Here is a 22,322-nt window from a genome sequence, read left to right on the forward strand (position 1 = left end):
GTATTCTCTTCTTGCAGGACATACACGCTGTATCTGCTGGTGTTTTTCTTCTACAGCATTCTGAAACTGTAATTACAAACATTTTAAATCTTTTACTTATCATGACATACAACATTGACATGTCAACAAATATCACTTAAGTACAAAACAGTTATATAATGGTGTGTCTATCAATAGAGTAAAAAGAAATATTTCAAATGTAAAGACACACACCTCGAGTGCAGTGCAGTGAGCAGAATTCTGGCCTCATACACTGGAGGACTAAAGATGAAGCATTGGATCACATACATCGGGATGTGATTCTGAGATGACTCGAGCTCTGCAGTTGATCCTGAACGAAAAACACAAAAAAACACAAGAAAATAATAATTTACATTTTAAAGTGTAGCAGTTGAATAGTTTAGCACAGCTGTGTAAAACAAAGTCATGATTAACCTGAAGTGCAGACAAAACATTTTCAGCTATGACTGTAAAGAGATGATAGACTGACTGATAACACACCTTACACTGTGATTGGTGGAAGATGGTCCTCATCAGAGCTGTCATCCTTCTCAACATCATCTGGGTTTGAAAATGAAACCTTCATCTGCCCAAACATTTCCGTGAACAGGACATAAAACAAAAGGGAATATAGTATTTAGAGAACTATAACACCAAACTGTAACAAACGAAAAGTTCAACTTGCAAAGACATTATGGCAGTTTATCTGTTTATGTTTATCTATAGTGTGTGACACATTAGATACAAATACAAAGGCAACAATTAACTTTTATATAAAACGTCTTCTCTTATAGTAATACATGACTGTATGACTTCAGTAACTTACCCCATCTGCCCCATTTGAAGCACCAGTGTCAGTGCTGTGACATGAAAATAACGTCTCTTTGACAGTGTTGATGTTGTTGGTCTCTCTCACAGCTGTAACAAACATCAAAAATCAGAGCTACAGCCACCGTTGAACACATTGTGTTTCATGTTCAGATGAGGGAGGATGTTCTCACTCACATGAGAACAGAAGGAGGACAAACCCTCCAAATCCTCCAGCACTTTAGCAGCTAATGTGTTACCTGCTAAAGTGGGGGAGGGTCTGCTTCGCTACACAAACGGAGACCCACCTTGGCAACAACCCTTACAATGTAGTGCAAAATACCTGCAAAATTTTGATGAGGTTACAACGTTCCCATTCAAATAAAGTTGAAGTGGCTCACGTTATGTGCATTAGCAACTATACCCATGAAATACAAACACTGCTCTGTGTTCTAGATATGCATATAAAACTACAAATAACATTACACTACATTACATTTATTTATTTTATTTATTTATATAAATTATTTATTATATCTATATAAATAGAAACCATTTAACACAATGAGTCGTGCTTTCTTCTCTTTGATGATGTAGATTCAGGTGCCGGTGCTCTTTCCTCAGCAACACAATAAATATGATCCCCCCACCCTCAAAAACACTAAAAACATGCATATTTAACTTCACTCAGCACTCCACCTCTGTCACTTGACATGGTTTCTTCTTCGTTGCTGAAGCCAGAACTTCCCAGTGCAACGTTCCTATGTTTGTCCGCATCAGGCTCCTGTAAAAAATATGGCGTGCTGCGACTGTGGAGGACTTTGCAGTAGCGGCCTGTGACTATATTATAATAAATGGCTATGAAAATCATACAATAATTATTATACAGCAATAATACAACATAGGTGTCTACGGAAGCGTATTGCTGCCACACATACACATACATTCTCGTTATAACGTAATACTGAGCACCCCACTTTTTTTGTATGTGTGGCAGCAATACGCTTCCGTAGGTGTCCTTTGTATGGATAGTAAAGTCGATTTTTGCTAATACAGCCCCAGAAATACTACAAATTGTAACATTATAGGCAAAACTTTTTTTTTTATCTCCACTTTCAAAAAGTGTTTGCTCCTTAAAACTGCTGGCTTTCTGTGTAACATTGCAAGGTCTCAGCCTTGCTGTGTAAGTAACTTGAGATAATGTACAGGTAGAACTGGACTGTATAGAATAGTAATGAGTACTCCAATAATGCCTTAGTATATAAAACAGGCAAAATTTGTCCTCTAAAAGTTTTATATATGGGATTTTAAAACACATCTGTGAAGACAGGTGAAAATTAGCAAAATGAAGACAGACGACAGGGTGAAGTTATTAGAAAATCACATTTATTGTAAAGACAGGAAGGACAATAACAACCAGATGTTCTGCTTTACATGCTTCCAAGGTATTAAACACATAATACAAATACCCCGTTGAACTCAATTTGGTCCCCAGCTGCTGCACCTTTACAGTCAGTATATGCTAATGGTTAAGAACTTTTTTTTTTAAATTAGGATTGATAAAGTAAATAACTTAAAGCTGGTATCACAGCCAAGACAAGTGACACAGCAAGTCAACATAGTTCTCAAGAGGGAAAGTTAAAGACATGTTCCATCAGTGTGTCTCATCTGCACATTCGGTTTGGTTTAACATTTCAGTCAATCCATTTCAGCACATGAAACGATTGAGATGAGCATATGCAGCACATCACTTAATGATAACCGGCTCAAATGCATCCTGAAAGAATTGTATCCAAAGCAGTAAAGACAGATGTTGATTAATTTTTTTATTATCATCATCATTATTATTATTATTATTATTATTATTATTATTATTATTATTATTATTATTATCATCATCATCATCATCAGTAATTTTGTATGTAAACTGACACACATTTCAATTTCCTTCCATATCGTCTCCCTCCATGCTGGTACCAGATCTCAATTTGTCGTCCATGACAAAAAGAAATCTTGATAACACAATCTTTCCAGTGCTTCAGAAAGTGTTGACAGTAAGTGCCATCGCCCAGAGACCCGCTAAACAGCATTAAGCTCGCCCATTTTTCAATAAGAAACATACAGAGCCCTCAAACCTCAGACATTCAAGCCTTGTCCCGTAAAGATCATTAGAATTGAAAAAAGAAAATTAATTATAGGGTTAGTGTTCTGTTCATTACAGCTCATCACTCACACAAAGAGCAAAAGTTTGTTAAAAAAATGTTTGGATTCAACATCAAAAGGCAAGTGTGACCATCATATCACCTATGAGTAGTAGTAGTAGAGAGAGAGAAACTGAGACGTTGCTCAGAAACTGTCACATTTCCTCTTATTGGTCCATGATGATGATTACGATGATGGCGGGTGGTGGTCGGACAAGTCGTTAACTCCTGGTTCCTTCTGTCTGTTACGGCCGATCTATCTATCCCTGCTTCTGTTTCTTGAGGTAACGAGAGCGCTGGGACAGCCCCATCCTCATCACATAGATGTTAAGGATCTTGGCAGGAAGCAGAACTGTAGTCACCCAACCCTTCAGAGGGAAAATGACATGGTCAGCCAGTGGAATTAACAAATAACTGATGAGTTCTTTCCCCCCCCCCAAGCAATTTTGTGCAGAAGAATATTTAAAGCAATTGCTTGTTCTTTAATACCTATGCACCTCTCAAATTATTATTAAGTTACACCCATTGTCTTACAAAATGCCACAGTGACTGCACATGGAAGTGTTCTGTATGCGACATTTCCACTTCAGCAATTTTAAATCCTTTTTTGTAACAACTTTGTCATTTTGTAAAAGATGGTAATCTTATCTCCCTGAAAATGTGCATAAAATTTGCATCAGTTTTACAACATTGTGTATTAGCATTTGCTTTAATGAAGACAAAAGCATGACAGTTGAAACTGCTGATTTTGTTCAGAGAAAACCCCCACAGCCTTAAATCCTCTTTCTAAGTAAGAGGCAGTTTTATGAAGCATCACAAATGGTACTTCCATTGACTTATTATTACCATAGTAATTTCGTTAGCAATAGATTTCTTCTTAATTAGAGTATTACCATTTATAATGCTGCTTTACTTTCAGGGTGCAATTTGATATTTTCTGATTATGAACATGGCTACGTGTGGCTAAGTATTTAAAAAGGAACATTTACTGTTGATTAGGACATTAGGATATGGTATTATCCATTCTGAGTGAAAGGAGCATTTACTGCTCACATATATTCAAACCTGAGTGGCCTGAATGGCTGGAACTTATAAATTAACTAATGTACTTTGTAACCTTCTTATGATTTAGAGAAGAGTTCATGAACCTTGTCTTGCCCACTAGTCTAGACTGATAAAATAGTTGCCTTGGGACCAGACTAGCCAATTTTGTAGTTTATCTATTGGGCTAGGATTTGTGGTTACTGTTGGGTTGATGTGATTGCTGTTCTGTTTATTATCATTATTATTATTATTATTATTATTATTATTATTATTATTATTATTATACGTCTGCTAAATGACATGTAATGTAATGTAACTGAAACTGAGCTCCTCTCATCTCTGTTTTCACACAGACAGACATCAGACACATCTATACAATTGGATTCATTAAAACATAATTTTGTTCTTGCAAACAATGCATATTTGGAAGGGCGGAGGAAGCCGTGTGGTCATAGGACACATCCAGGACACATTTTTAGGCAAACAGCTCTACATATTAAAGCTGTACATATTAAATCAAATTTTGATCTGACCACTGAGGACAGATGTTAATAGCAGGTCTGTACAAAGTCTGCATGGTGTAGGTTAACAGTGTAGTACATTTCCTGGTAAAAATGGCAACAGACATTTAAACTTAATTGTTTTGCTACCTGGTTGGTTAGTGGGATAGCAGACCAACTATAGGATCACATTTAAAACAGACTTGTTTGGCCTTTGGCTTGAAATGTTTACCTGAGCTGAAATGCTCGTGTTAAAACTTGATTTACTGCAGCTTCTTAAATCACGTGCCTACGGGTTTTATTTCATGATTTTAGCTCGTTGGCAATGGATTAAATACATTTTAAAAATGGCTCATTACTTTCACACATATCTCCAGTAACAGTAAGAACTATAGTTGTCAAGATGCCTCAGAAAAATGAAAGCCTGGACACTTAAATATCGAACTATATTGGCTAGGAGTGTTGCTTTATTCTGTTGAATGATGTGGATTATTAGTGGAAACTGGACAGAGCTTTGCTGCACAGTGTAAAGGATTATTAGATAACTGTGACAGACAATACCCGTCTGCAGCTGCTGGTTTAGTGAAATACAGGAGCTGTTGACAGTTAAGATCTGTGGTGGTTTTACGTTATCTGCACTGGACTGGACTGCACAGCATCAACAAAAGCCTTTGTATTCTGAATAATATTTACTGAGCGTCTGAATGCGGATATAGATGGTGTTGTTATTGATATGTGCATCAACAATTATTATCATTGATATTCAGATCACATCATAAAAGAGGATCCAACACAACACAAAGAAACTGGAGGGAGTACAGCAAGTGATTGATGTCTCTGTAAACTCTGCTAAAACACAGACACCTGGTGACATAGCAGAACCAAGATTTGTGTTTCAGTCTCATTACAGATGCTTGTTTCTTAACAGGATAAATACAGTGACAGGACGCAGCCAATGCTGTAAGTTAAAAAAACTTTCTGAATGGCGATGAGCTAACAAACGGCACATTTATATAAGATGAAACTGCAGCCCGATAAGGGTTTTCAGTGCCGTTGGAGTGACAGACATTCACTACCTGATATATGAGGTTTCCTCATGAGTGTTGCACTGCAACAGATCTAATCCTGCTATAGAGAGCCAGTTGTGCTTGAATGTTGTCACTAAATGACTAAGCTGTACTCCTTGTAGTATAATCCAAATTGTCAGCTACATTTAACTATTGTTTGCAATGGTCAGGAACAATAATAAGCCTGAACAGCAATGTCAAACTCCAGTCCAAAGTGAATGACACCAGAAGAAGACTAAATGGTGCAGATATAGTGAGGATTTGTAGGAACTATGTCCTCTGACTTTATGCAGCTTTGTTCTACAAATACATTATTTCACTTGTGGTGTGTAAAACAGACTGAGGTGGGTGAACATTTGAGTATAAATCTGTAAAGAAATTTGATTCCCACTATCACATACTGTATCCAGACTTACCATTATGGCATGAGGTAGGTAGCCATTGGTCTGGGTCTGTAGCCCCACAGTGTTGAGTTCGGCTGCAACATAGCGCTCTGGACTGGGCTTGTCCAGTGTAGCCCGTCGGATTTTACTCAGCTTTGATACAACAAAAAATGGAAGAACACTCTGTCGAGGAAAGATCGAAAAACACCGGTTACGTAAAACGTGTCCAGTTTCAAGCTTGGTGAAGAATTCAATTACACAAATGAACTATGTTATAATTTTACTTTACATTTTGAACCACCAACATGTATTATTATCTAGTGTGGATTCAGAAGAAAGAATATAATTATTCAATTGTTATTATTATTTACCTGGATGACGATGCCCTTGTTCTTGTATTCAGCTTGAAGTCCCCGTGAAAAGAAGTCCACAAATGCCTACATAAGACACAGGAAGGTCATTAAGGCCAAAACTACGACCATGCACAACAAAACTTCAGAAAACCCTGGGATTCCATTTCTCAAAAGAATAAGAAAACAAGCTGTAAAAAAGTAACAATGAGTAAATACATGTACTAAGAATTCATGTGCAATGTAATTTACCAGTAACGGTAGTTATAAAGAACTGAGGTGACCATGAAATTAAGCATTAAACTAGAGGTTCACCCTGGATGTATTTTAGATGTGCTTCCTTTGCAGAAACTAGAATTTAGGACATAAACATGACCCAGTATTAAGAAACGAGCAAATGAATCAGCTGAAACTGCGAACAGCGGGCTGTTAGAAGATAACAAATGCACAAGACAGTTATAAAACATTATGACACCACATGCTCCCATAAACATTTTTAATCGGTGCACTACCTCAGGACATGAGTTAGTCAACGACTTTAAATACAATCAAAACAGTAAATTTGAAAAAAAGACAATCCCTCACTTGATTCATACATCTCAATAAATGTTGGGCTAACATCTGTCGTCAACAGACGTTAAGTTTTGCCTCAGTTTGTGTCGTGGCTTAAACAAAGAATTCATAACATGAGAACAAAAAGGGATTTCTCCCCATGGACTAAAGTATACTGGAAGATGTTAACACTGGGGTTAACCCTTAAAAAGTAAAAGTCATACTGTAAACCATGTATTAAAATGACCTTGGAGGCAGAGTAGACAGTAAGAAGAGGAACAGGGTACATCCCGCTGGCAGATGAGATGTTTAGGATGGCCCCCTTCCTCCTACAAACACAGACATACAAACAAATACTGTTTTAAACCAAAAGGAAACACTAAGCAAGGAACAAAAGACAGAGGAGACAAGCAACAAACACTTAAGCCTGGACTCAATCCAAGGAGAAGAGATCACAGTGCTATGTGTGCTTGCAAGCCGAGCAGAAACTGCTCTTATTGTTCATCAAAGACAAATCTGTAGATACAGAGGATCAAACACACAGTAACGTCAATACTTCAACAGTCACAATTTGATGAGATTTTTGCTCTAGTTTGTAAAGCAGTCATGTAACAGGAGGATGATGGGAAATAAATCAATTAATATATACAGTTGTGGACGAAATTATTAGCCCCCCCCCTAAGAAAATGTAATTGTTTTAAAAGGTAAGCGTTGTTAAATAGAGCAACATATTTTTAACAAAGCTTTTTAAACATCTTAGTTTTATTTTGGATACTTTCATTATTTAACTTTGCACACAGAAATGAAATTATTCCACAAAAACCCACTTGCAGTATCTTTACAAGCCACACTGGGAATCACTGATATAGTCCTCCGTGCTGTGTTACAACAAATTCAGAGGGATCTATGATGACCCACTTACTGCTGACGACAGACAAACTTACCTCTCCGCCATTCCAGGTAGAACAAGACGCGTCATCTATAAACACAAAGGGAAGCACAGAGTGTGAGCAACAGAGTGAACATTTGACGGACAAGAAAGCGTATTATTGTGTGTGGGCTGAGTTGAGGAGATACACAATGGTTAACTTGTTTGTGTGAGTGTGCAAGTCGTGTTTGAAGAGGTGGTGTACAAGGAAGACAAATAGAGGGAAGGGATGATAATGGCAGCAGAGGGAGCAGTTTAGAGAAATATTGAATGACATAAATTAAGCATTAAGCGAGTGGGTGGACTTTAGCTGTAGCACTGGGACACTGCTAAACACAGAGAGGAGGGACAGAAGTGACTTACTACAATTTTTGTCACCGTTTTATGTGTGTTGATGCATGTGTTCCAGGTATTACTTGTGATGTGGGGACCTAAGTCTGTTTAGAGAGTCCGATTATGGGCACTTTACTCAATGGCAAACAAGTCATTGGAATGAGACCTTTGCAAGTTCGTTATGATACAGCGTCTATGTTGTACACACAATCACTAAAGTACTTTCATTTAAACTGTTGCCATTTCTCCGTATCTCTGAATATTCCAAAATGACTGAACCAATTTCCATGATATGTAGTGAAGTTTACAATTTGGAGCAAATCTAGATTTATTTTGTGCTTCTTTTATCATGCAACATTAGCCTTTTATAGGCATGTGATGACAACTCTTCCAGTTTACTATAACATCTGCTGCTCAAGGTTTCAAAGCTGACTACACATTTTCAAAACCCTTACACATAGTACTGAATTTGTGCAGTTTCTACAACAAATTTGCTTAGGAAAAATAATAGGTTGAAAAATGTAATTTTTCAACCTATTATTCTCTCCATGATTATGATTCAATTTCGAAAAGCATCATGACATCAATGTTTTTTATGATGACACTCACCTGGCACACCGATGTTATGTTGATGTTGATCATTGTGTCAATGAACTAAAATAAAGACAGAAGAAACAAAATAATTGTTCAGCAAATCAGACTTTTACATTCATTCAAGTTGCAACTAAAGGCATTGAGATATCGTATTATTTGTTCAAAATAACTTGGTAGAAATTTCTTTTGGAATGACTGAATGAATGAAAAGCATATTTAATCTCTTACATATTGTATTTCACTTATGATACATTCAGGAGTGGAATCAGATGATGACATTTTTATTTTATTTTATTTTTACAAGCAAACAAGCATGTAATTAACAAGTATGTATGCATTTAATAAACCATCTGTCAGCTAGAAGCCTCTCTGAAACATACAGGTCCACCTAACATGTCAACTCTTAAAATATATTTCATTATTACATACTGTCAATATTCCTCTATAATCCCATCTGAATTCCACTCCTCACTATTTTTAATATTGAAATTTTTAAATCAAAATTTTAATACATATTAACTTAATATGTGGTTGTTAAATGTTCTGTCCACTGGGCCATGCATGGGACACTGGCGGCCTGCATGTGCCTCTCGACTGTGTTAATATAATTAGCCGAGTTGCCCGTGGTGATGGACAGCACCGACTCACATTCTACTCTCCCGAGTGTGTCACCGATGCATCTGGCAAAGTTTTCGCCGGTGTGGCTCATCTGAGCTTCAGTCATTTTGAGAATTAATGATGTCTATGAAATGTTCGGTAACTGTCACATATGCTTCCATGGTCACTCTGTTGGTGATGGTCATGCGGCTAGGAACCGTGTACCTTGGCTCAAGCTCTTGGATGAAGTGTTTGAAACCAGACCCCTGCGCGATGTTAATCGGTCTCATGTCTTTGCAAATAGAGCGTACCAGTTTGTCTGTAATAACGTTCTGACGGGCAGCTGTAAACCCTGCGATGTGGAGGGAGGCAAAAAATACATAAAAATATGTGCTCGGACTAAATCTCGGCCAGGGTGCAGTTTTGGCAGGTGTCCCCTAATGTTTCCGGTTGTCAAGTGACATTTCATTTAGACGTTGCATATTCTGCATGTCTTTATTCGTCAATTTTCAGTTTGTTGATGGAAAGCCAAAAACTTTTCACACATGGCTTTTTAGATGGTCAGGAGTGGTGACCTCCACGGGTGTTTTATCGCCGTCTGCAGTTTCTGCGGAAACGAGAGATTGTTCTGCAGGGTCATATGTGACCAAAGCATTTTGTTTTCCACATGTGGATAGGCAGAGGAAAGAGGGCCAGGCTTGAGTTGCCACACATGTATTACATTTTTTTTTTTTTTAAAGATTTGATTGTTATTAATTTTTTTAATATGCTAATTATATTCGACTCCCGAAATTTGTTCCAACAGCCCTACTGTCAATAATGTTTACTGATGCAGTGGCAAAAATTCAGTTCAGTGACAGTAACAAGACAGTGTATAATAGCAATTCAAGCTATTTCTAAATTCTCCCCACAGGTTTTGTTACTGTAGATTACAGTATCTTGTGTGATGTAGACAGGAGTGGTGCTTGTTTTAAAAGGAGGTGGCCCAACTCTGCCATAAATCACTCTCTGATATGCTTAATGAGATACGCTTTATTATGGCATTTGTGCATACATAAATTCAATTTAAATCTGTAGTAGGCTGGATTGCTGTTATAGTTGTATAGCTGAATAGTTGATTGTCAATTCACATCCACATCTAATGGTTTTAGAATCACCTCTCTGCATCTGCTCCTCTTATCAGAAGAGCATAACATAGACAAAAGCATTCCTTCCATCACTGAAACTCTCAGCCAATACTTACATTTGTTTTATTGACTGTATAGAGTATTTCCTTTTTTTATAATGCTTTGCAACATAAGACAATTTGTCAGTGCTACAGCAACATAAAGGGTCTGTAAACCACAGTAAATGGAAAATATGATAAACTGTTAACTTACTCTGTCGAGACTGGGGAGCTCGAGGAAGAATTCAGGGTAAGAGTAGGATATTCCAACATTGTTCACTGTTAACAAGACAAATAACAGCATCATGACATTTAAAACACAAAATGTGACAGAAAAATGTTCAGCGTGTCATTCCTCTTTTCAGTCCAAGGAGGGCAGCAAAGGCCTAAAGAATCCTAACTTTTTATGACTGAATGAAAAACATACATTTATCATAGACTAGTATGTATTATTCCTGTGGTGTCTATTTGACCCTGGTTCAAACTTAATTCTCAGTTTCATCTTCATACATTTTTCTTGAAAGATGACATGACCTACTGCAGTCTTACCTAACACGCCAATCTCCAGCCCTGCAAGTCCATCTTCAATCCTGGAGTAGATATCCACAGTACTAAAGTCTGCTGCGATGGTTTTGGTCTCCACACCACATTTGCTTTCTGTGAAAACATGTAAAAGTATTTTAATAAATACATATATGAGAGACAGTGAAATATACTACAAAGCAGAAGTCACTTGACACCATGATATCACTGACTTACATATAGCTAACAAATTGACCCTTGGAAAGGGAAGAGCAGAGCAGAGGAAATTATTATAAACCGGAGATAATCCTTCATCATCAATGATAAACTCCATCAATTAAGAGAAATAATTCATTTAACTGCAATTCAATTCAATGCAATCATTTAAGTGTTAGTCATTTGGCCTTGCTGGACTGTTACACAGTGCAATATGGATGCAACATTTCACGATCAGGATAAATAAGGCTGTATAGCTGCATGGATCATTAAGACTGAACTCCAGTCAAGCTGCTGTTATACTTAACACATAAACTCCATTAGTCTGTGCCTCTGGACGGCAGGTACCGTTGATTTCCCTTGACTGCAAGATGTGGGTTTACTTCCACTGATGGATTAAGCGGAGTACTACTTGGCTACATACTGTATTTCACAGTGATTTATGTGAAACGTGCATAAAAAATATCTCCACTTTCCATTAATGTTCCATGTCTGCCATAATTTTTGTTTGCATTTAAACTGCATGTTTAAAGTAAATGTATAAAGTAGGATAACTTACCGATTGCCTTGGACACTTCATCCAACTTCTCCTGAGAGCGGCTGATCAGCACAATAGCAAAGCCTCTGCGAGCAAGCTGCAAACACAACAAACCATGTCAATAAAAGAAGACACATGTAATTCAACACATATTGCAGGGAGGCAAAACAATAACACAAGTCTTTAATTTGGCCCGTGGTGGTGATCAAACGGCGACTGGCCTAAAATCCTCTATACACATGGGTAATTAATTAAGCAGGCATGCTTGCTGTTTTAGTTGAGTCAGTTTAAGTGTTTGAAAAGAAAGGGACAGAGACGAAGGAATTATTTCACTGTGGCCCACTGTCATGGGAAAAAAAGAGAGAAAATATCCAGGGAATCTTACCTCCTCTGCGTAGGCTTTTCCAATCCCATCTGTGGCTCCTGTCACAACTAAACAGGGACAGAAAGAAACTGGATTAGCATGATAAAAGATTGTGCTCCTCAGAATCAAATCTGAAAACAGTGAATTTAATGGGGCAAAAACACATTGCTCCATATTACTAGTAAATTCAAGCACAATGCAGAGATTTCCATTAAAGTATAAATCAGGCTCATTCGGCTGTTTCATTAAAACTGAGATAAGGAAGTGATGTTGCCCTTTACGTTTGTATTTCTACATTCTATTACAACCTACTCTCAGGATGGATCATACTACAGGGTGAGAAATAATATAGGTGCAGTATATACTGAATGAAACCGGACCACAGACAGTGTGTAATGTGACATTGATGTGTACGAAGTGCACATCAAACCCTTGACTTTGGACACACACAATATTTAGAGAATCAAAAAAATAATTATGCCCTTACATGATGAATACTGAAAGTCACTAAAAAAATAATAGTTCTGTAGTGCATGGTCACAAAAACATTTATACCAACATGTGATTGCTGGACATTTCAGTCATAAGCCTCCACAATCCTGTATGGGTTTCCACATAAATACAGGGACTAAGTTGCAACGATTTAACTCTCGCAGGCTTTCCCAGATTGTAAAGAAAAAAAAATAATATTTCCACAGAAGAAAATAATTTCAAATGATCTAAATGTCTTTTGTATTTTCCGCTTAAGGCCCATAAATATTTATTTTTTTCATAAAAAAAAAAAAAAGCAACAGTGGCAGCAGACCACCATTAAAGAGTAGATGAACAGTGCCACCTACAGGAACATAATCACAACAGAAATCCAATGATAAAGACTTGTGGATCATTTGATTTTTGAGTATTTAAGCATCAATTACAAGAAGTTTTTTCACAAAATAAATACACTGACTTTCAAGGGTTAAGTATAATTGGCTGAATGCCAGTTTAAACAGCTGTGCTGTAGGATGAGGTACACGAGCAGCTGAGGTGTAGAAGGAGGACATAGTGAGGAGGGAGAAAGGGAGAAAGGGAGAAAGGGAGAAAGGGAGAAAGGGAGAAAGGGAGAAAGGGAGAAAGGGAGAAAGGGAGAAAGGGAGAAAGGGAGAAAGGGAGAAAGGGAGAAAGGGAGAAAGGGAGAAAGGGAGAAAGGGGAGAAAGGGAGAGGGAACGTGAGGTCTTCTCTGTCATCAGGGGCAGTCGAGGGAGCGGATGCCCTGAAACTACATGGCACAAAAAGCAACAGCAGCATGGACTATTTTTAGGAATTCCCATCTTCCAGAAGCAACTATTCATCACTGGCTCAAGATAACATAAAGTGGATGGGGAATGGTGCATTCGAGTCAGAGAATTACAATGTCCTGGTGTAACCTGCAAAGCAGGTTTAACAGCAACAACTTGTGTTTCGACTATACAGTTATGAGCCCAATTCCCTTCCACTCAACCACGGACTCCCATATGACCTGGATGACTGAGAACCTTGACAAACATGTTTTCTGGTGTTTTTTTTTTTGTTTTTTTTATGTTTTAAGGCATCTCTTGTTACTATTGTTACTTTACAGTACCAAAAAAAAAGTTTGCTATGTTTCTTGCTATGTTTTAGTGACATAGCAGCATTTGTCAAGTTTCTGAGAACAAAATGTGTAATTTGTATTACCTGACCGATTAGTAATTAATAATCGGCAAATGCTTATTATTTAAAAAAGGCAAATATTGCCTGTCTGATATAAACAACAATTAACTAAACAGTTATATTCTGGAAAAATCATTATATAAACATTCTTTGATCTGACATCTTTTAGGAACCATTAAGCAGAATCGAAATTTTACTTCTTCTCACAGGTTACCAGTTCCTGGCACATGGTATCCGATTCTACATTGGTTCAATCTTTAAGTGTCAGAAAATACTTTTAATTTGAGATTAGAATTAGGGCTGCTTGGCTAAAAAACACGTTTTGTGGACATTTTCTACATATTCCATATTTGATATTGAATATACTGCAATGTGTAACACAAACATGAATTATTTTAAGCAAATATTTTTACTGACACTACTATTTCTCCTCTTACTCATCTGTCTCTACCCTTTGCTGTACCCAAGTCCCTTTTATGTGATCTTCCTGTGTACAGATGATGCCAAGGTGCCAAGCATCCTCTAGAGCTGCAGCAAAACCAAGCAGGGAGGGAGCAGGACAGAGAAGGGGGTGAGAAAATGACAAACACAAACATAGGGGAACCTGGGGGCAACTAAAAATAGCACAGGCAAGAGGAGGGGAGGGAGAGTCTGTTGGCCCAATGATGAAGGAAAAAGTCGCTGGTTTATTTTTAGTTGTTTTAAGAATGAGCTGCTTTGCTGTCAGCTGAGTGCATGATGCCTTCACTCAAACAAATCAAGGTCTATTTTTGGATGTACGGTCATCTTCAAATGTAGGTTAGATTGGCTATGTGATCTGGTGATAGTGTTAATCCATGCTGCCATTTGATGAATGTGATAATCAATATCATTTAATTGTTGAGCAGGGTGGAAGACCCAGGTCTACATCTGCTTTTTACATCATCAATGCCTAGACAGAGACCTGGTAATGTTTTGCTAGATCTGTCCTGTTGTATAAAAAAAATGGCTAAAACACAGTCTGTATACCGTTTCATCAATCTGAGATCACCATTGCTACCAGCATACAGCTGCTTATCTGGACAAAAGAAAGTATAATGATGATCCTTACCATAATGTAATAGTAATAATTGCTAAAAACTGTACAGTGCAGGGGGAAAAAGAAGAGAGGACACAGCACACAGCAAGCTGCCTAGACAAATATAAACATTCATCCTGTCCATAGTTCAGAGTTGCTTTCTCCCCTCTAGTGCAGTGGATCCTAAAATGGGGGTAGAACCTGCTGGTTAAATATAAATTCCATATTTTAATCAAAATTGTTACAAAAAATAAAAAGCAATTCAAATTAAAACAATGTGAACAAAAGACGTAAACAGCCTTCCAATATTATTTGCTCCTTCATGACTCCTACATAGGGGAGTTGTGACAGCATCAGCTGTAGCATACAGTACTACAGTTAATATTTGATAGATAGATTTATACATTTACAATTTAACTATGATGCTACTGCAAAGGACTCTTTCACCCTCTCATACACAAATGCACAAGATGTGGGCAGAATCAGTGAACCAGAGTCGTAAGGGTCCTACGTTTCATCTGATACTCATTCGTGAATGGTTCCAGTCCTGTTATATAATCTGGCTGTTCACTCACATCCACTTCAGTGAATCAACATTCGTGAATGAAAGTATCAGCCCAGACCAACTCTTTTGGTTAACTCCCTATTCTAAATAATGTTGCCATACACAGGACAATTCAGGTTTGGGGAGGAAAAACACCACCAAATCCCCCCACCTACATTTGTTGTTAAATGTGAGATTTTAATGGACTGCAGGATGCAATGTAATATAGCTGATAAACTATTTTTTTCTAAACTACTGTGGCTTCTGGGCTCTGTCTATGTTATGATGTGAACCTTGAACCCCACACTGGCCAACATTTAATCAATCCCAGTGGTCAAAGTTCAGTAAGTGTGCAGGCAGATGGGCAACATTCAGTCTCATTTGATCATTCTCTCAAGTTGTAATCCATCCTTATTACACTTATTACAATTGATGTCCAATGAGAACGTGCTGTGAGTGGTCTTAATTTCTTGCCAAAGGGTATTACATAGGGATGCACCGAAATGAAAATTGTTGGCCAAAACCGAAAATCAGAAACACAAATATTTCTCAATGCACTCCGAGTGAATGTCGCCGGGGAGTTCATAATCTGCGCTTCATGCAGCCAAGTTTCGCTTTTGCACAAAGTGACTTTCCAGCAATTAATAGATGCTGTTCCACCGTGTATTCACATCTTGTTGGAACCGTCTTATTGGTGTTCCAAACTGATCTTGGACAGACTCTAATTGGGAATAGACAGGCGTGTGCTGGCTGCAGTTTTTGCATGCGTCAACATAACGTCCTGTTTTGGTTGTTTTGTTTCAGTGTTAAAAGTCTTTCCCGCCGAAAAACCGAAAATTCCTTTTGTCTGTTTTGGTGGCCGGATTTTCGGTGCATCACTAGTATTACAGACTAAAAACTGTAGCCTGCTACTGCTGCTGCTGCTGCTGTGTAACAAGCCATGGCATTAACGTACCTGTTATCACGATATGGCTGATGGCTGTATGTGCTGGAGACTTTGTGATTACCAGTTTGTACTTAAGTCAAAGCACACTTCTTATGCAATATAGGTGTGACAGTGGTCAGAACTCAGAGCACAGAGTCCTGATTGCGTGTTCATAGAATAAGATTGTCCTTCTAAAATAAAATGTGTCTGTTAGCAATAAATGTTTTTGGTTTCAGGTGTTTTTGTCTGTCTTTGAGGAGCATAAAATAAGGGCAACATTTGACCTTTTTAGGGGATGTAGATGCCATGGCCCATTGATAAAATTTGATTTTGGTGGAGATCTGAATATGGATGCAGATTTCAGTGAAATATTGCAATATTTTCCATGGCAATATTATATCCCTTTTGAGACACCAAGTATCGATTTTGTTAGCTTATATTTTTTGACTGATGTTATAAATAAACATTCAACTATTTGTGGATTAGCAATGAAAGAAATCAATAGACGTGTCACTTCACTAGATGATGCCAAGTGCTCACTCTCACTAGAGCTGTTAAATACTGCAATATAGCGATAATATTATGATTTAAATATTGTGAGAATAGCGTATCGTGTCTCTGGAAATTCCCAACTCTACCAGAAAGTATAGGAAAACAGAAAAACGGCACAAGCAGGTTTATGCAACTGCTTTATAATACAATACGATGACAATGCAATTATCATACTGTGCAGAACTGATGTTCAAGACTACTCAAATATAGTTCCACAACCTGAAGAATGGTTAATAAATTAAATTAAGAAAAATTGCAATGTATAAAGGATTAAACGTTGCTGTGCGCAAGTTCTTTGACTGCCAATGTTAATCCGTGATTATCACCACCGGAGCTAGCTGGATAGTATGCTAACTTCATTCAAGATCGTACAAGACAGTATCAAGCTAACAACGACGTTACGCTCACACTACAGTTGGAATGAAACTGTGAAGGCTAACGTGGTTTGTGTGACGATAACAAACATGTAATCACTTGAGTAAAGACATTAACTGAGGGTTACATCCTGAACACAAATACACCTTTAACGTGTGCCAGTACAACGTCTCACCTGCCCATTTGCCCAATTTCGTAGGAGATACGAGTCGCCCGTTGCCCAGCACCCACACCTTGAACCCGGACACCAGCCGGCACACGGAACACAGAGTGAACCAGGCTGCGGTCAAAGCACCGAGGTAGAGCAGCGGCGTCTCCAAGGCCCGAAACACCACTTCCCTGCTGGACGACATGTCTGTCACAACACCACGTCTGTAAGCTCACTGACAAGTTGCTCAAGTGCTTGTCACTTGGTTTCAGGATATCCGCATTGCCAATGGACTGCCCCTCTGATTGGGTACTTCTTCTTCTTCTTCTTCCTTGTGCTGTATTTGTGACAAAATAGCGAGAAGTCGAATCACTACTGCCATCTACTGTTAAAGGAATGTCACAGTTTTGTCTGTCGTCTATTATACGTTAGTGAAAATAAATTAATAGTTGAAATTGCGTTTTCGCAGTTGGTTAGAATTATCAGTTGTATTCTTGTCTTTTCTTTTTTTATTTTGTATTTTTATATTTGTATTTATTTTAATTTCACTTTTATTCTCTTAATGTACAAGATTAAAAAAAATAGGATGTGAAGATGCATCATATAAAGAAAGAAAATAAAAATCATTAAAAATAAATAAAAATACATGATAGAAAATAAAAATACACAATATAAAATAAAAATACACGATAGAAAATAAAAATACATGATAGAAAACAATTCTACATGAGATAAATATTCAACCTTTCATCCTATTATTTCTGCATCTGTATTAAGCACACGTCTTCGTATTATACATGTGGGGTTTTTTTCACTTTAAGATAAAAAATGTGCTATTGGACCTGTGCAAAATAATATCTTCACAACCGTTGATGGTGTATTGATTGCCATATATTATCTAATCTAATCTAATCTAATCTAATATTGTCTGATTGAAACGATGATCCAAAACATTTTTGGTGTACTAGAAAAAGAGAAAACTTATGTTCCCATTTTGAATAGGTATAAATATAAATACAACAAGAATCAAAATAGAAATTGCAGTCATTACAGATTATACAGTATGTGATCCACCTCGGTTCTGTACATGGACTATTTTCCAAAATGTGTCCAGCTGTACACTAGTGTGTTCTGTATTTCTTCTCAAACCTAATCTGAAAACCAGCATCTTATTCTGATATGTAATATTTGATTTTCCCTTCCCTGTTTTTAGATTTTTTGGAAATCCTGTAGATTGGATATACAGAGCCAAATACTCTCACTGGGAAATTATCGGAATTAGTTGGACTTTATACCAATGATATTTGAGTCCAAAATACAGTCAAATGTTTTTTGATTCTATATTTATCACAATTTTTAATTATTTCTTTTTTACCTCATAGTCACAGTTACATCCAACATGTTGTGCAGACACACACACACACACACAAACACACACGGAGTGCACAGTTCAGCCAAGTGGAGCAGACAGCGGTGGTCCATAATGTGAGAGTGAGCGTTACATAACAGCATTGCATCTAAAAATAGAAATGCCGCAATTGTAAACAGGGGTCTAAACTGTTGGCTCTAAGCTTCCAACAGAATCTGCATAAAATGCATATTAAAGTGCTTTATGGGACATAAATGAACTGGCTGCTGATCAAGACCACGAACAGGTCTGTTGTTCACGTGTGACTGAGTGTGAGTGCAAGAAGAGTCAGGGCTAAAACTGTTGCATTTAAATAAAGAACCACAATTCACAGGGTTAATACATTTATATTAAAAGTATGTGGATGTTTTTTAATCACACACTTTGTTGCACGGCAGCATAATTCAGCACCATGTCATGATAAACAGCTCCACTTCATTTTTGTTTTTATTGAGAAACAGTCTATATTTGATTGGACAAAACACACACATGTGACATGCTATATTTATAATTATGCTCATGAATATTACTTTTTTTATGGATTTTACAGTACAACACATTAAAAAAATTGCACATCCTTGATGATTTTTAAGTATATTTCATGGGGGAAACAACTGTTTATTAAAATTCAATTCAGCAGGTTGGAGTTCAGCTTTTTTTCTTATATCCATGTCGTTCCTCAGTGCGTCACAAAGCAAATATAAGCATACAGTAATACAATACAATAAAATGATAAAATAATTGTTGCGTAAAAGTTAAAATTGCAGACACAAAGAGTAAGAAGGAGCACATTTACATCTGCAGCAACAAAGATACACTATACGTGGTCCTTTAATGCTGTGGAGTTATTTACTAAATTTACACATGCAAAATCAAGACAGACATGTGACAGAAGTTTCCACACAGTTTTTATTGGAAATCCAACTGCTGCTTTTACAACAGTGACCAATGTAAATCTACCAAAACGTAATTTTGTCATTTCAGTCCAAAGGAAATAAATAGAGAAGGAGAAAATCAGAATAAGACAATATGTACAACCATGTATTAACATTAATTAAACAGGAGAGGACACAAGAGGAAATAAATGAGGAAAAATAACACACACACACACACACACACACTTACGCGCTCTCTTCCCTCGCCTCCATTCACTTAAGAAAACATAAATCCATGCAGGGGTAAATGGAGAGACAAATATAAATTTGAGGCTTCCCACAGTAAATGTGAAGTACATTATATTCCCTTAACCTTGACAATAAAAAAGAAAAAAGGTTTATCTTTAATTTCCAGTGAAGAGTCTGACTGTTGGTGTACATCTAAACAATTTAAACACTGGGATCAATTGTTTGATCTGACAGTCATTTAAAAAATAAGTTGTGGACATCACAGAAGCTTTTTACTATTTCTCTTTTTATCATGTGGTCATCCACAAAAGAAGAGAGCTGCGTAGACACACTGTCTTCTGACCACTGTTTGTTTTCTGACGTGTGAGTCACTGAGTTGTTTCCTCTCATTGGAGCAGGTGAGCTGGTTAAAACAGACTGTGTGGAATGGAAACTGTAGATTGAAAGAAACCAGTGCTAATGAAGAGACTCTTGTTTTTGTTTTTTTTGTTTTTTTTTTATCTAATGTAGGAGTCTGTGATGCATAATAGTCACACCTTTAAACACACAATACTTGAAAAAAACTTACTTACATTTACGTAGTGCTTGTAATGTTTTATTATTTCTACTGTTTCTAAATTAAATGTGTGTTTAAAGAGACATAAAGATAGAAAAACATTAAAAAAAACAGGTACATTCAGATTTGTGGTGGTGGTACGGAGGATGACAAACTATTGTTAACTTCCCTTGTACAATTGGTTCCCACTCACTGTGCAGAGTCCTACTTCCGACCTCACTGTGGATTGGTCATTGCTGTGGTTTGTCAGTGGAGTGTGTGTGATGAGGTGACCCTGTATATATAGAGGACAAAAGAAGAACAAGAAAAAAAACATTAGAAAGAAATGTTATCAAATATCCATAATGTTTTCACAATAGTCATAATTGTTATTATTTCCCCAGCTCCTGCCTCAGAGAGAAAACTGATTAGAAATTGGTATAAATTGATAAACGGCAAGATGGGAATGTGCATTGTAATGACTCATAACCTCCTAATCCTGATTACAGGGAGATGAAGGAAACATTTCTAGAATGTGTAACATTGTTGAGGATTTGCTTTGTGTGAAATATTTCTACTATGCAGTTGATTCATTTTCCTGTCCCTCACACCTGTCTGTCTGGTGTCGACAGTCTACATCCCAAACATTGAGTCAGCAGCTAAAAGCAAAATAACAATCAAAACAACATATTGCTAAAAGGAAAAACGTCTCCAAAAGACCACATCTGCACTTCTTTACCAACACATCCAATAAAAAGGCATTACACATGCAATAATATATGATGACATAACTGTGATGCAAAATGATTCACTAATAAAAAATAATAAAAACATTTGTGAACACAATAATACAATACATTTCTAGTGTCCAACAAATATAAGTTGACACACTGTGTGTAAATGTGCTGGGTAAGTGTGTGTGTGGTTGGAGATGGTGACGTCCTTTTACATGACAACATTTTTACACTGCAACATTTTTACATGACAACATTTTTACATGGCAACATTTTTACATGGCAACCTTTTTACATGACAACATTTGTACATGGCAACATTTTTACATGGCAACATTTTTACATGACAACATTTTTAAATGACAACATTTTTACATGGCAACATTTTTATATGGCAACATTTAAAAAAAAAATGTATTTCTAATTCTTTCCTTCATTTTTCTTTTTGACCCATGGCCTCGTTTGCTGCATGATGTGCAACAGCTGGAAAGAGACGTGATGCATTTTTAGGTCCATTTAACAATGTGTGTGTGTGTGTGTGTGTGTGTACGTGTGTGTGTGTACACGACTTTATTACTATGAGGACACATTTTGAATGAAACATATTGTTGTGAGGACATTCTGGCAGGTCCTTGCAGGTTCAAATGGCTTGTTCAGTGATAAGACTTGGTTTTAGCATTAGAATGAAGTTGAGGTCAATAACACATGGTGAAAGACTTTTTTTCATTCATTTTATTTTCATTTGTTTGTTTTGTGTGGTAAATTGTCTCCTCATATGTGGCCAAATGTAATGCATGTAATTGTATCATGTGATTAATTATATCTTTGTTAATTATGTTCTTCTTAGCTATTCTGATGTTATTATTTTGCGTGACATTGCACACGGAGCTACTGTGGCAGAAAACACGCAGGGAAATATTTGGACTTTTGTATAACAATAAAAGTACTTATCTTATTGTCTTATGTGTTAGCATTGGGGTTAGGCATGGGGTGGTTAAGGTTAGGGTACGTCTATAAATGTCCTCACAATTATAGAGCGTCAAGTGTGATAATCCCAGGTGTTGCCCTTTTGCCCTGACTGCCCCTTTTG

General features: G+C 37.0%; 1 protein-coding gene across 1 annotated transcript; it reads right to left on the bottom strand.

Annotated features, from left to right (window-relative positions):
- Positions 1–2,171: 2,171 nt before the first annotated feature.
- hsd17b12b (hydroxysteroid (17-beta) dehydrogenase 12b) lies at positions 2,172–17,703 on the bottom strand. The gene is made up of 11 exons (XM_058630234.1): positions 17,459–17,703; positions 12,183–12,229; positions 11,819–11,894; positions 11,071–11,178; positions 10,736–10,800; positions 8,775–8,819; positions 7,849–7,883; positions 7,152–7,233; positions 6,374–6,439; positions 6,036–6,185; positions 2,172–3,376 (listed from the first exon to the last, which is right to left on the bottom strand). The coding sequence occupies exons 1-11, from the start codon at positions 17,634–17,636 to the stop codon at positions 3,269–3,271; spliced, it is 960 nt and encodes a 319-aa protein (XP_058486217.1). The 5' UTR covers positions 17,637–17,703; the 3' UTR covers positions 2,172–3,268.
- Positions 17,704–22,322: the final 4,619 nt, after the last annotated feature.

Source organism: Solea solea, chromosome 5 (assembly GCF_958295425.1).
Source record: "Solea solea chromosome 5, fSolSol10.1, whole genome shotgun sequence".
In the NCBI taxonomy this organism is placed as follows: Eukaryota; Metazoa; Chordata; class Actinopteri; order Pleuronectiformes; family Soleidae; genus Solea; species Solea solea.